The following is a 16,210-nucleotide window of genomic DNA, read 5'->3' as shown; positions in this document are numbered from 1 at the left end:
GAACCATGTACTGCAACCTAAGGGGACTCTGAACTATTGCCACTTTTTTTGTTGTGGTTTTGGTAGCTCCCTCTCTTTGTCTTTTTCTGCCTGATATATTTATTTCCCTCTCCTTCCCTTACTGCTTCTTCCTCTCCTGACTCTGTGCTTCTTTCCCAGTTCCCCCTTTGTCATTTTTCCTTTCCTCCGTTTCCCTCTAACATCTCTGTTTCTTGCCTCATTCCTGCCAAACATGTTGGCTTGTTTCTCCCTGTCTTTTCCTTTGTTAATTAGTGCGGTGTTCAGCTCCTGAAGGAAACTCTTTCACTCAACAGTGAAAAATCAAAGAAAGAGCAGCAGGTGCAGTGGTAGCCTTGTTCTTTGAACTCCTACCAGCAAAGCTGACAGCAGCAGCTTCTCTTTTTCTTTCCCTGATTAATTAAGAGAAGAGAGTCAGAAAGAGGGAAAACAAGAGTGGGTGGTGATAGTAAGGGAAGAGAGCAAGCAGGGGAGCGCAGGGCATAAAGTCAGAGATAAGAAGGTAGAAATAATAGACTGTAATTAACAACACTTAATGCTGCAAAGGGAGTTGAGAAAAGCTACAGGACTATAGCAGACTTCTGACCATGCTCACTTCACTTTGTGCTCTACTTTTTTTCATGTAGATCACCTCTCACCAGCCTTTCCCTTGCCACACAGCCTCTCATCTCTGAGTTGGCTCCTCTGTCCTGCATAAGCGTCCCTTTGCTACCCACAAACCTGACTGATAATGAATGCTTATGGTATCAGTCACCTTGACCCCTGGAGTTTCAACAAAATGAATATCAGATTTCTGTTACATTATGGAAGCATCACTTTTGGAGCAGCCGACATATAACAAAGTGAATAATAGGGTTCTTGCAGTTTCAAGTCTGCTAGAACTGTGGAGAGCTGCAGTTGAATGCTTCTGCTCCTTCAAGAAATACATGACAGCACATTATCAAAGGCAGAATTTTCTAACCCAAGAAGAATTTGGAATATTCTGAAGTTAAAGACTTTCTTATGTTCGCATAACCTGCAGCCAAGATAAGTTCTTGAATATTTTTAGACATTAGTTTTTTTATTTTTTTTTAATCTTCAGTAGAACTTGCTGATGTAGGCAACGTGTGTGGTCATGTTTCATCCCTTCCCATCAATAGGAAAATCTAATGGAGCTCTATCCTTATTGGTTATTTATTTATTTATGCATCTGTTGATAATAATCACATCAGTTAAGCAGAAACACACAAAGTATTCATCTGTCACTTGGTGAGATGGATGTAGCATTGAAATTGATGGCATATTTTCACACAGCAGGTACAAAAGTGTGAAGTGCACTAAATACAAACAGAGCAAATCCATTTAGAAGTATGAACAGTCCAGTAAGATCAAGGTTTTTAAGATGTACAAATGGCAAATGTACAGTACTTAACTTTTCTTCTGAACATCGTATTTAAGAACAATATTGTTGGCACTGTTGAAAACAAGTTCCAAGGATTACTGAGGGCCAGATTCTCTACGCTGTAAGAGATACAGATGCTGTTATTTGAGTAAAGGTGCAGTTGACTTCTAAGTTAAAAAAATAAAAAAATAAAAAAAATAAAACAAAACAAAAAAAAAACCAAAAAACCAGAAAAGGCAAAGACAAAGTTGAAGATTTTCTAGCTGTTAATGATGTGATTACTCATATCCCCTTGAATATCATCTTTATTTTACCTTGTTTTACTGGTTTTACCTCCCTTAAAGCCTCACCTGACAGCTTGTATTTATTTCAAGGACATCATTTTTCTCTTACTACACATGACTGAATTCCTAAGATGTTTACTCACCATCTCAAAGAGTCAGTGTCTGGCTGGGATGAATAGTGATGAGTACCTAACTAATGCAAGTGAGCTGTAAATCTTCACTATAACATCATGAAGATCCAAAAATCAGATATACTAATCTGTTGTTAAGATGAAATGCTTTATTGTAACTATTTGAGAGAGTTAGATAATGACTCTGCCCACTTTTGCTTGAAAATACAAAGTGCCAAAATTTTTATCCTGCTTAAGGGCAAATACCTTCTGCTATGCCACCCACATCTACCCAATCAGTTGGAAAACTAGAACTACATATTCTTTTAGGATTGAGAACATAATTCTTTGCCTGTCAGATTATTCTGACAAATTACACTATAATTACTTTCTCATTAATTACAGTGACAAATGTTGATCTAAAGAGAATAAGGAAGGATGGCTTTCATGTAAAGTCCTCAAAACATGAACAATGAAGATTTTCTGTAAGCACTTTAATGTTCACTGATATTTGGATATACTAACATGTTCACACTTCTGCATACAAGCAAAGACATATTCCTAGCATGTCTGTTTCAGACAGGACAATGTTATTTCTGATCATCTTTGAATACTATCTTTTCTGCTTCCAAGGAAATATTTTTTCTCTCTGATACTATCAGTTTTGACCAATAATAGCTCTAAAACCATGGGAAAAAAAAAAATAGATGCTCTTGTTCTTGGAATTGTTTAAAGTATGGCAAAAGTACTTATAGTGGAACACATTACATTCCTAGAGTATGAGGTCCTCAAGGGAAATTGGAAGAATTACCTAACCTCTATGGTAAAGCATGAGAGTTGGGAATAACTTGCAACTCGAAAAGAAAACTATTTTCCTTTCAGAGCAAGAGAGATATTGGAAACATAATTGCCTGTCTTTGAGATCTTGTTCTTTCTTTGGCTCCAGTTCATTTTTGGCTGCTGGCAGCCTGGCACTGTCCATCAAGCCTGATGTAGCAGTCATACTTTCTTGATAAATGTGTGAAAGAATAGAAGAGTGAATAATTGTCCATGTGATTCAGAGGCAGTTTGTAATCAGATTTGTAAATCTTGTTGCAGATTGGTATGACACTGAAACAGAGTTGTTGTCTCTCCTTGAAAAGAGGAGAGTAACAATTCCTGCCTGCAGTAGAGAGTAAAAAAACATTACGTTTGGGTACTGATCGCTTTGTACTCAATGGACAACTTGTACCAGAATCTACCTGAGAGGGGAATAGCCTGTAGAAAATCTTACCCACAAAAGAAGGGGGATGCTGCATTAGGTTTCCTTTATGTTAACAGTTTTTAGAGTGCAATCAATCAGGTTCAACCGACTTTGTGGTTCTGAAAAGACCACTTGTGATGCACTGTTACTTACTGTAAGATCCTGAAAGATAAGAGACACTGGGTCTAATCTCAGTGCTGCAATGATCTTATTCTGGGACCTTGGACAAAATCGATTGTTTGAATCTGTACAAGTTGGTTGCACTGGGTGAATTTCTGGCAGAGCTCTCACTGACCAGAGTGCTCCTGGGGTTTTCCTCATCGGACAACACCTTAATGTACAAGTCTTGTTTCTATGCATGTATCTAGGAAGTGTGATTGTGGCTTTTATTTTTATTTATTTGGTACCCTTGAAAGACCTTTTGTAGATCTGGAGAACGAGCTGACCTCTTTCATTCTCTTCACCTGAAAAAGGTTGTATTTTAACTAACCTTTGAAAACACTGGGCCAAATTCTACTCCTGCTGCACTATTCAGCATAGCTGCTGAGTAGCTCTGTCTTACAGCTACATAACATTATTATTTTCCCAAATCTTTCCACCTTCTGATTCATTACAAATCTATGTCTCCATGTGCTTGAGGATACATACAGCCATACCTCTTACATGAGATAGCATTAGCTGTATGCTGTACGTACAGGTATCTAACAGGAATGTTTGCTCTTTGGCTAAGCTGCAGTGAAGCACAGAAGACATGGAAATGCTTGAGGCTGAGATGTTCCTCAAGCTTCAGACATATTCTTAACTGATTTTTTTTCATCTGGTCAATCTATAATGGTAATTATATTTGTTTGCATTTTAAAATCATGGCTTATACCCTCCTAGTTGCATCTTCCTATGGTTTAGGTTCCAGTATTTCTTCTATTTCTTCCTTTTTTAGAAGCTTCATACTATATATTTTTCCATTTCAGTCTCTTTTCTTACCACTAAGGCAGAGTATCTGCCACTCTTTTTCCATTAGGTTTTGTTACCACCTCAATACTATAGCAGAATAAACAATTTTTGATCTAGTATACTTACAGAAAATCTTACATTTTCTGAAAATTCTTTATTTCTAGGGTTTTTTAAAGAGAAGACTGAGTACAAGCTTGGAAAATATATTTCTTATAAATAAAAAGAGACAAGCTGTGCAAAACTTTCCCACATTGTTTTAATAAAAAATCTGAATCTGGGTTCCATTTCCACACATTCATATTGTGTGCTTCTGTAAGATGTCCCTATTTTCCTTGCAGTGAGAAGCTGAGTGCCTCTAGCCTGTACTTCACTAAGACTCTGCTTCATGTAACACATGTTTTTGTTTCTTTTTCAAACTGAGAATACAAATACATCTAAAAGGATGAAACTGTAACAGGGTTGCCTCCAGCTGCTACCAATAGAGATTTGTTTTCACATAAAAGCTGCCTGGGCAAAGTTCTATTGTGAAAAGTGAGCTGAAAAAATGAGATGGTAGGCTTTTTCTCATAATGGTATCTAGTTCATGTCAAAATTCAGACCAATGTTTAATCCAACACCTGAAAAAAAACACACCATTTTAGCACATGATTCTGTCTTTCATTGTCTTAACAAAAATGTAAAAAAAGGAAGGAAGGAAGGGAGGAAGGAAACGAGGAAGGAAGGAAGGAAACCAAAACATCACTTCATATTGGACTAGAGGCAGTATCCAGAACACTAATCAAGTAAATGAACATACATGGAACAGAACAGAGAAAAGGAAGATGCTGTAAGGTGCATCCCTGCTCTAGCTGCTCGGTGGACCTTAGTTTCTGGGAATACCAATCCTGAAAAAACTCTTAGAAAATACATTCTCTCAAATAATCCACAGCTTCCTCAGCTGTACATCAGTACTGACTATGTCAAAATGGCTCTTAAGCAGTCTTTGTGTTTGTCTTTCCTGCAGAGGATGTTTTCGGATACTTTTATGTAACTCTGATCAGAAATGTGTCAGATGTTCTCTTAAACCTACTCTATTTCATATTGCCAGCAGTAATTCCACAAGTTTCAGAAGTACACTTCCCTCATACTTAAAAGCTTTTTTTTTTTTTTTTTTTTTTTTTTTAATTTCCAGGCTAAATTCACGTACATCCAGAGTACATTCACTTGTTCTTGTGGTGATACCTTTCTTCAGATGGAACAGTTCTTCTCCCTCATGAGTACATACTTCGCTGACGTAAGCAAAAAGCACACCTTCTGCAAGCCTTCATTTTCCTAAATAATCCATTCTCTGTGCTTCTTGAAGGTTCACATTCCACTCATACTCCTCATGCTATTCTCTAGACTTGTTCTCATTTAGTCCTTTCTGAGCATGGACATCCAAAGCTGTACCCTCTGACAGACAAGGTTTTCCCACACAGTGACTTCAGTGGAATGATCTTGCTGCTTATGCTATGCGATTGCATTCACGCATCATTTAACCATGCCACAGTGATGTTTCATAACCTTGGATTAATGTGCCAATGGTTGCATTCACTTTGTAATCGCACTTCTATCACTTCTCTATCATATCACTCCTCTCCTTCATTCCAGTGCAATGTACCATCCTCCACAGATTCTGTCTTCTCCGAACAGTGAGTAATGTAAAGCAAAGAGTATAGCCAAGACTATGAGTATGACTAGTTCTATTCTTTGTTGTGAATACAGTAGTCCTACTGGTCACAGCAAGAATTAGAACTAATTCAACTGCCTCTGAGAGTAGCATTCAAGGATATCCATCGTTTTTTGTGTTCCCCTCTACATACTGTGCCTACTGTGTAGGGGTAGCACCATATCTCCTTTAGGAACTTATTCCATTGCTTTGCAATTCTTGGACTACCCCTCAGCCACACTTTCATTCCAGAGGAATGAAAAAACAAAACAAAACAACAAAAACAAAAAAACCCACACCCCACACCATTTTATTTGTTCAGTGTGGGTGGGTTGAACTCAACATTCAGTCTGCAGAAAGGCATATCCCACACTACCGTAATAAGTTTTATGACCTCAATATTTCTCACAATCCACGCCTAATGCCTATTCCTGCCAATACCATGCCAATACCTAATGCATATTCCTGCCATTACCTCTGGTAGAAAATTCAGAAGACCACTTTTTCATCACTCTCAAGCAGAATGCCTCAATCTAAGCATGATTTCCAAGGGTTGAAATGCTTGAGGTTGTAATTTCAAAAGCAAAAATGAAATAGGATAATTAACATTACACAGAAGCTTATATTCTTTGTCCCTATTACTATGAAGTGTAGCACTCCTGTGTTACTTTGTAATAGATCAGTGTAAAAACCAATTCCATCATGGTTAGTGTGTTCAGTCATCTGTGGTAGGTAACAATTTTAGCTGCAAGAGCTCTAAATAAAGGACTCAAGACTGAAGTCTGGCCTGAGGTTGCCCCATGTACTTAGGGACATGGCAAAGCCTCTCAAGTCCAAGACAAAAATCACAGAACTGTAGAATCATAGAATGGCCAGGGTTGGAAGGGATTTAAACTCACCCAATTCCATCTCCCTGCTGTGGACGGGGCTGCTACCCCATCAGGTCAGATTGCCCAGTGCCCCATTCAGCCTGGCCTTGAATGCCTCCAGGGAGGGGCAGCCACAGCTTCTCTGGACAGCTGTACCACTGCCTCACGCCCTAAGTAAAGAATTTCCTCCTAATATCTAATCTAATTTTTCCCTCTTTTAGTTTAAAACCGTCTTGTCCTATCACTATCAGACTGCGTGAAAAGTCGGTCTTCATCTTCTTTATAAGCTCCCCTTAAGTACTTAATGAAAGTTACCAGTAATAATAACAACAATAATAATAATAAACTGCGGGAAAACAAAGTCATTAACTTAAAGAAAGTTATCTGCAGTTAGCCCTGCAGGCAGAGAAGGGAAGGGCGCTGGAAGAGCAAGCCAGGGCCGCATCTGTGGGCCAGTGGGGATAACGGGCTGCCTTTGCTCCATGGGCAGCTCCCCGGGGCAGGGCGGGGACATGCGAGCGCCTGGAGGTGGGGCAGAGTTTGAGGGGTCTCAGCCTGGTGAGCTCCCGACCCCAAGTGCAGTTTCTCCCAGTCACCGCCTCCTGTCCCTGAGATCCTTTGAAACCCTCAAAAATAAAGGGGGGCGGGGGGGGAGTTTTCAATGTTACACCCCTCTCTTTGGAAGGAGTGCGGTTTTCTGGCCGCGGCGACATCCCTCGTTAAACAATCAGCTCCCGAGCCCTGAAAGGAGAGGCATTGCACCCTTCTTGCTGAATGCACTCCTTAGTGCATATAACGCCAGGGCCTTTTGATGTCTCACAATGCGTGTTACGCCCCAAGATTGTCTCTTTGGACAGATCTACAACGCTTGGCTTCATGTTTGGAAGTTAAATGGCCAGCGAAGTTGTCGAAACTCCCACGTCTGGAGCTGCGCGGCGCTCCGGCCGCTCCGTCCCCGCCTGCCGCCGGGGCCGTGGGGCTGCGGGGCGGCGGTGGGGCCGGGCCTCGGCCGGCTTCGGGGAAAGGGGAAAGCGGCCCGGCCCCGAGTTTTTCTCTTTTTTCTTTTCTCCACTTTATTCTTTGGCAGCCTTAAAAAAGACGCCGTTTGCAAAGCGTCCTCCCCGTGTAGGTGGCTTCTGTCTCGAAGCCGCTGGCAATGCTGCCGCTCCATGAAATCAAAATTTATGATTATTCAAATGTTGGGGAGTGTGAAAAGAGAGGAAGAAAGAAGGAAAATTAATATTGCAGCTGTTCTTCTGATTAATGAGAGATAATTGCTCATGAAAAGTCACCCCTGTGGCATTTTGTTGTCTCCTGGATCTTTGTTCTTTTCCACTATTATTGAGGACTTTCTTGAAGACTAAGCGGTTCTTTTCAATTTTTGGTATTCAGAAAGTGTTGCTTGGTTACAGATAATGGAGAAATCTCGGGCTATATCGGGTAAGATGTGCCACAGACAGCAATATCACAATGCCACTCTCAGAAAAGGATGGATACAAGTTAACGATGCGCTTTCAACAAAACATTAATAGACTTGTTCACGCTTTTATAATGACCTCATTAATGGGAGCTGTGGGCAAGCCCTGTCTTTTTTTGCCTGCGCTCCCTTCACACAGCCCGGCTCCGAGATGGCCAGTGGCTTTGGGAGCTGATCCCAAATCGATGTTAGACCGGGAAAGAAACGCTCTCCCAGCTCAAGGACTGGCAGCCCCGCGGCCACACGGGGATTTATTGGGGCGGGGGCCGCGCCCGCCCGGATCCCTCTTCGGGTCACGTTCGCCCCTCAAACTTTTTTTTTTCCCCTTTTTTTCTCCTCAAAACGCGGCCTCGAGGTGCGGCTCTCTCTGCCGGGTTTGCACCGGGAGGGCAGTGCCTCCCTGCAGCCGGGGCTGGGGGAGGGAGGGGAGAGAGCCGCTTTTGTCGCATAAGCCGTGAATCTCCCCGACATAAAGGTGTTGGAGACATCTGGGAGAAAGGAGGGACCTGCGCCCAGCGCTGCGCTCCGCGGGCCGGGGGAGCGGCTCTGATGTTCTTTTTGAACTGCTCCACTTTCAAAAGGGGGCAATTTCGTTACATTCTCATTTGTTACACTGCCTTGAACTAAAGGCAGACAAAGCTATACTCTGTCACCCCGAGCAGAATGAAGGGAATCAAAGGATTTTCCCTTAAAAGGACTAATTTTCTCCTTGAATTATGAAAGTAATGGCTAGGTAACAGCCTGTGCTCTGTACCCAACCGCTTAATACCTTCTAAATCCTTCCACGTGGCTCTCCCAGTCGTAGCAATTAGAGCTCATTATAGGCTCATAAGAGCTCTCATTTCGGGGATTACTTAATGGACAATGAAATTTTATCGGACAGAATTATTGAAAAATAAAATCGTAACGAGGCCGATGTGATGTGGGCGCACGCCTTACATCATTCCGCCTGGTTTGGGATATCTCTGCTCTCAAATGACTTCTTTTCTTGCTCCTGCTTTCAAGGCTGAGATTTGCTTTGTGCTATTTTTTTTCCCTCCTTTCTTTTATCACCGCGCTTGGTTTATTATAACAATTAGAAATCGCAACTTTGATCCGACTCTCGCTGTCCGCCCCACTTACAGCAGCCCCCCCTCCCAGCCCCTCTCCATCGCTGCACACTGAGGTTTTCCACGCACACCGGACGCCCTTCTTTCTAAGTAGCTTCTCCTAAAAAACAAACAAACAAACAAAAAAACACACACCAAAAAAAAAAAAAAAAAAAAAAAAAAAGACAAAATTGCATTTTAACCGGAGAAAGCCGAGCAAGCCCACTGCGTTCGCCGTGGGACCATAACTATAGAGCCTCGGGAAGGGCTCCGGCCACCGGCAGCCTCAAAGCCTCGGTAGCGGTTTGGGGAGAGCTAGGTGAGGTCGGAGTTGACCCACCGAAAGCCGCCGGTCCCTAATTGTTGTCACAAGACGCGGGATTAGCGCATTGCTGGAATAGCTGTCTGTTTACACTCCGGAGCCCCGCCGGCCGGTAAACACTTTCTAATTGAATTCTAATCACATTCAAATAGCTCCATAACCAGCCTCAGCTGCAATTCATAAAACTTTAATTGCCATCCATAAATCCTCAGTTCGCGGCTGCGGAGCGTCCCTAAAACTCTGCGGCATCGCGGCCGTCGAGGGGAGCCAGGGCCGCCCGTGTCCCCTCTGACGGGGCTGGGGCAAAGCGCTGAGCCCCGGGCCGACGGAGAACCATCCCGATCGGAGGGCGGGCAGCGGTATCTGTGTCTCTGGTGGTGTTTTTCTCGATTTAAAGAGTGAATGGGATAAGGAGGATGTCCGCGTCCCTGCTCTGCGCTCGCCTAAAGGCGTGAAGGCTGCCGATTTCTCTCGGGCCGCACTCTGGCAATCAGCCGTACTCTGCGTTTTCTGCCTTAGAGCACAATTGTCGCTACCCTGCGCCAGCCGAGCGGCGCGGGATGCGCGGCCGCTTCCAAATGCCGCGTCGTATCTGCCCAACAGGAGTGCGATCGCCCTTCCTCCGCCGAGGAGCCTTCTTAAACTCCCATAAAACAGGTCATTGGAAAATCGCGTAATATGCCGCAAATACCTCGGCTCTTTAATGCAATCTGAAATGCTCGGGAGCCACCGACCGTATTTAGCTGTTTATCCAATTTTACTTTGAATGATTGCTTCAGCACACTCGGTGCACATCAAAGCGGCCCCGGCACGGCCGCCTTTCAGCAGCGCTGCGCTCCGGTCCCGGGGCGGCCGGGCACTTCGCGGGGCATTGGCGTTGTGGTAGCACTGGGCCGAGACGTGTGCCGGTGGGGAAGGCTTTGTCCGCCGCGCTCAGTGCCAATTTGGAGGAAGCTTCGGATGGGGTGAGAAGAGTGAAAATAATAATAACAATAACAACCAACACCAAACCCTGTGAGAAGAAGGGTTGATGGACACATATAGGTGCACCCCATCCCGAATTCCCTACCTATATCCACAGCAGCGACCCGAGCTCCTCCGCTCGGAAGCGGCCTCCCGGTGCCCCAGGGGAGCCCCGGTCTGGCCGCGAGGGCAGCGCTGCCGTTTTGCTCCTACGCATCCCCTCGCTCTTTCCGTGCGGGATGCAGAGGTGCAGCCGGGCAGATCCCAGCACAATGTTTCACGCAAGTTTCTCTCCCCTCCGGCTCTGCTGCTGGACGGATGCGAGGTCACCGCTCCCACCCCCCCTTCCCTCGGCTCCCACGCTCTCACAATCTGTCTGGGACGAAGGCGAAGACTGAAGCCATCGGGCAGCGAAAAAGCACGCGCGCACACTTGGTGCCCCCCTCCCCTCTCCGTTCCCCTCCCCCTCCCTTCGCCGCCTCTCCCGCCGGCCTGAGAAGCTGGGCAGATTTAGGTCCGAGAGGCTTTCAGCCATCACGTGTTTAAATAGTTGATATAAAACCCCCAGCGCAGGGGATCCAGGCGGGGGGACTTTAAGACCAGCCCTCTCCGGGGACCCTTTTGTTCGCCTCTCCAACATAAGCACCTTCTCGCCTCGCCAGGACTTCAGTGGCAGCCCGGTCGGCAGCAGCGCAGCCCGCCGCGATGTCGCGCTCCTTCTATGTGGACTCCTTAATCATCAAGGACTCCTCGAGGCCGCTGCCGGCCCTGCCCGAGCACCACCACCACCACGGCCAGGACTTCTTCATCCCCCTCGGCGTGCCGTCCCCCCTCGTCATGTCGGTGGCGGGCCCGGGATGCCCGTCCCGCAAGAGCGGGGCCTTCTGCGTCTGCCCGCTCTGTGTCACCTCGCACCTGCACTCCTCCCGCGGGGGGGGCGGCGGCGGCGGCGGCGGTGGCGGCGGGGCCATCCCGCTGCTCAAGGGCCAGTTTCCCCCCGCCGCAGCCGCCGCCGCCGCCGGCGAGGCCCAGTGCTGCCCGCGGGGCAGCCCCGCCGCCCCCCCTCCGCAGCCCCCGCCGCCTGCCGTGCCAGCCGCTGCCCTGGGGCATCCGCCGCATCACCCCCCCGCCTGCGCGGCCACCGCCTACAGCGTCAGCGACCCGCGGAGGTTCCACTGCCTCGGCATGGGTAGGAGCCAGCGGCCGGGGGACGGGGAGGCTGAGGCGGGTTTCTTTCCTCGGGTGTCCTTCTTCTCTCTTTTTTTCCTTTCCCTCGCCTCTTTTAACTTGTCTCTTGCCTCCCAAGGAGGGTCCGATTCCAGCCAGATCCAGAACGGGAAGAGAATGCGGACGGCGTTCACCAGCACGCAGCTCCTCGAGCTAGAGCGGGAGTTCTCGTCCAACATGTACCTGTCCCGGCTGCGCCGCATCGAGATAGCCACGTACCTGAACCTTTCCGAGAAGCAGGTGAAGATCTGGTTCCAGAACCGCCGCGTCAAGCACAAGAAGGAGGGCAAAGGCGCCCCGCGGAGCTCTCACGGCGGCTGCAAGTGCAGCACGGGCCAGGGCCACTTCCCCAGGTCAGAGGACGAGGAGTCCCTGTCCCCATCCTCAGCCACCGAGGAGAAGGAGATCTCCCCGCTTTGAACCGTCGGGGGCACCTCGAGCACCGCCGTCGGAGCCCGCGGGCAGAGGCTGTCGGTGCGCCCAGCGGTGGGAGCTCAGCCACGGCGCTGTGTGCGGACCCCGGGACAGGCACCTGTCCTGCCCAGCTCGGAGCGCGGACCCGGCCAGGGAGTCCTCCCCACCTCTCCCCAGAGCGGTTTGAAGGAAGAAAAAGCCGCCCGAATTATTTCGGACAGAAAGCCGAGACTTTAAAACCTTGAAAGAACTCGTAGGCTGAGAACCTCCTGGACGAACTTTCTGAAAGTGAATAAGGAAGGCAGTAAAGCACCAGTCGCTTGGGTTCGGGCCGTCGGTTTGTTTGTGAATAGTTTTATATAAAAGTTCTATTTATATTTATTTAAATAAATGAGATCGGATGAGAATTTCTTTTTCTTCTTCCTCTTCTTTATTTCTTTTGCCCGGGCGAAGGCACAGTAGCGGCCGGGGCAGTGCGCGCTGCTGGTTGCGGGCACAGCGCGGCTCCGTGTGCCCCAACTCTGCTATAACCCGGCTGAGCTCCGCCGGCAGCAGCCGAGAGGCTCTCCGCTACCCACGGCTCGGGCGGGGCGGGGTAGGGGGCTCCGGCAGCAGGGTGGAGCCGAGTGTACGAGCGAGGCTGGGAAAGCACGGCCGGAGACCGGCCGCAGCTCTCTGCCGTCGGGGAAGGGAAACGGGGACGGGGCAGACAGCTGCTCCTGTCTCGAGTCCGCCGGTGCCGGCGCGGGGCTGTGCGCTGGGACACTCAGTTTCTGCCCTCTCGAAGGGACTGCCTACACGCAGCGACCTCGCTACTTTTACCCCGTGCTCAGCTGGGTGTTGACAATCAGAGATCAGATTATTTAAAACAACTTTTTTTTAACTTCTTTTTCTGTGGAAGGGGGAGCTGCTCGGTCCCAACCGTGCCCCTTTATAACTTTTTCTTGGTTCCTCTTATCCCGGAGGACAAGTGTGCCTCTCTCCTGTTGTGCTGTTCCCCACTCACACCTTTCCCAGTGTGGGTTTTCCACTGACTCCATCTATACTTCTGACTTCAGGCCCTGAATCCAGTGCAGAGCCTTTAGGAAAATAATACTCCAAACGCTTTCTGTGCTTGATCCATAACCTCAGAAGTTCAGCTCAAAGCTCCAATTCCAAGTGCTTGCCTTGCTTTTAATCAGAAAACGAGGAACAAGACCTCATGCAGCTCAGCAGGAACTGCCCAGTGCAGGGTGTAGCTGCTGAGGGCAGGAGGAGAGGGCCCAGGGTGGACTGCTCACAGCCTGTGCCAGGTGAGGGGTCTGGGCCAGCACCATGATCCTGTCAGGAAGGGGTAGCAACCAGCCTGGGATTGGGAAACCTCAATCCAAAGTTTCACAGACGAGGGCCTGCTCAGAAGTCAGCACCCAGCTGAATGGGGGGACATGCTGTTTCCCCAGAGACTTTCCCTTCACTGCCCAGGCCATTCTCTTATGTCATAGAAATGTAACATCATTAACTCTGGAAAAAGCCTTTTAAACTATTTAGTCCAACGGTGTCCTCTCATAGCCCTTATGATTTCCTCACAGAGGACCTCCTGGCTCCTAAAGTCACGTTGAGCCTTTTCTACCTGGAAGCTGTGAGAGGAGAAACTGACACTGTGGGTATCACAGTGGTGTCACTGGTGTTCCGAAGCAGAAGGAGCTCCAAGCCTGAGTATCATTGCACCCTTCTGCATCAGGGTGATGCTGTCACTAGAGCTGCAGGGGTGCTGCTTGTGTGTGTGTCTGTCCTCAGTGTAGCTCTGTGGAAGTAATTCAGGGAACAAGTGGGTATTTCTGTCTCTTTCTAAAGTTCAGCACCAGAAATGTGGGAATATTTCCTTGAAGTATTTAACGATTTCTTAAAAATGAGAGGGAAAAGAAACGAGCTTCTGTTACCTGCAGTGTGAATGGTAATGTATACTGTTCAAGGACTGAAAGGAAACAGTGACACTGTAGGTCACGGGACCTCAGTGTGCAAGCTGTGCCACTGAGGCAGCTGCTGCCATCACCAGACTTGTTTTTTTGATTTCAAAGTGAGCATCGGATGTGAGAAGAGCTCTCCCCATTCCCATACAGGAACAGAGCTATAGGTGTGCCCTGACGCATCCTGAAAGGCCGTTACAAAGGGAAACAGCGTTGCCAGGGCAGCCGAAGGCAGGGACAGCAGCAGAGGGGATGCAGGAGCTGTGGGGGTTTGGCTGAAGGGCCGCGGGACAGAACCCAGACAGCAGGTTTTTCCCTCCTCGATTCCGTGCTATTCCATCCTTGTTGCAACCGCTGTGAACGAACAGCAAGCTCTGCCCTCTTACTTTGGCACTTGTCACGGCGGTGTTTGGAGGAGCTGCAAACGCGGCCGGATTTAGCGCTCCCGCGGGAGCAATCCATCAATCGCTCTTTAGGAGCCCGCGACGGAAGGAAGGCTCAGCGAAACGCGCACGGCCGCTGCCGCAGCGGCACCAGCACCGCACGGCTCAGCAGCACCGCCGGGGACAGCCGCCGGCCGCGTCCCGGTGCCCCGGGTACGGGCGGTGACCCGGGGGCGGTGACCCGACGGGCACCGGGCGGAGCGGAGAGCCGCGGGGGGAAAGCGGGCGCTTCGCCCGGGGGAGGAAAAGCTGCACCGCCCTTCTCCGAGGCCCGAGGGGGCGGACAGAGCGCTCCTGCCGCGGGTGACAGTCCCGCATTGTGGTACGGCCCGAAGCAGCCCTCCGGGCTTAGGCTGCTGCAGGCGAACCCAAAGGGACCGGCAGCGTGTGCTGCGCGCTCTGGCAAAAGGACTGCTTGCAGATTAATGAAGGAGTGACAATTTCAAGGCTAACGTTGGCACTGCCCAAGCCAGAGCGTGGGGAGCTCGCCAGGCTTTGCTGTATATTGTCTGCTTTTCTGAAGAGCAGACAAAGATGGATAGAGGGACATTGAAAAGCGGGAGGCGTATTTCAAGCAGTCCCATAAAGGGGGTTGTCACTTAAAGACAAGAACCATAGTGCTTTGATGACTTTGTATTAGCCTCACCGCTTCACAGAAGTGACTCCGCTCCCTTCAGGGAATTCACCGACTTTCAGCAGATGACACGTCGGTGCGACAGCTTCGGGCAGTGACCGCAGCCCCTCGCCGCAGGGCAAAACTCCGCCCGGGACTTATTTTCTCGCTCCGGGGCTCGCTTTGCTTTCCGTCCCCAGACCGAGTGACCTCTATAAAAAGGTTTGCAGTGTATGAGGACCTTCAGCGCAAACCGCGTGCGCGCAGCCCTCGCGGCTCCGGGAGGCCCCCGGCACTCCCCGTCCCTCGTGTCCGCTCGTCCCCGTGTCCTCCTGTCCTCGAGCCCACGGCTCCCCACGTCCCCCTGTTGCCGTGTCCCCAGGGCGCCTCCCGAGACGCCCCCGCCGGTCCCAATCTCCCGTTCGTGTGCGGCGGGGCGGGAGGGCTGTGCGGCCGGGCAGGGTTCTCTGCCAAAACCGAGCATTTCTTCTTTTTTCTTTCTTTCTTTCATTTTTTTTCCCCCCTCCTCTTTCCTAAGACAGGGACCCCCGACCGCTGCAGCCCCACAGGCTTTGAAGGCACAGCGAAAGGGCTTCGCTGTGAGTTTGAGCGAACCATTTAGTCACTGTTTCATTAGGCGCTATTTGAACCTTGCAACATGTGGTAATTTCTGGGGCAAGCTGAAAAGGGGGGATTACGGAGGAGGGACACAAGGAAATTAGCCAACGGTTAATTTAACTCGTTTTCTGGTAGAATTTTCGATACATTCCTAATTGACGGAGGAGGCAGGTGAAGTCTTCGGCTCCCGGCAGACTCATTCACGGTGAGAATAAATGGCTCTTTTTAACTCACGCTGCTCACAATATATCATCGGGGAAAAGACATGCAATGAATATGTTGATTTTTTTATTATTATTATTAATGGAATTACACCCTGCCACGCAGGTGTGAGGGTAACAACCCACATCGCGACGGAATCAGATTAACGATGAAATGAGAATTTTATTGGCTTTCTATGTCTCATAGACCTGGATTCAAACTGTCAAAACAAGAGACAAGAGGGGGAGAGAGATACTGTGAAGAAAGTGGTGCCGATCAGCAAGCAGAGGCAGCGGTATCCAAATCTTGCTATCCAAATAATAATTAGCTGTAATTCGCAGTGAATATCCACAGC

At 48.5% G+C, this 16,210-nt stretch overlaps 1 protein-coding gene across 1 annotated transcript; it reads left to right on the top strand.

The window, feature by feature from the left end:
• The first annotated feature begins 11,098 nt into the window (after positions 1 to 11,098).
• Positions 11,099 to 12,375, top strand: GSX2 (GS homeobox 2). The gene is made up of 2 exons (XM_031588753.2): positions 11,099 to 11,582; positions 11,700 to 12,375. The coding sequence occupies exons 1-2, from the start codon at positions 11,099 to 11,101 to the stop codon at positions 12,038 to 12,040; spliced, it is 825 nt and encodes a 274-aa protein (XP_031444613.2). The 3' UTR covers positions 12,041 to 12,375.
• The last annotated feature ends 3,835 nt before the right edge of the window (positions 12,376 to 16,210 follow it).

Source organism: Phasianus colchicus, chromosome 4 (genome assembly GCF_987193195.1).
Source record: "Phasianus colchicus chromosome 4, bPhaCol1.hap1.1, whole genome shotgun sequence".
Taxonomy (NCBI): Eukaryota; Metazoa; Chordata; class Aves; order Galliformes; family Phasianidae; genus Phasianus; species Phasianus colchicus.
Note: the sequence above shows the minus strand (reverse complement) of the source record. Positions and strands in the feature narration are given on the sequence as shown.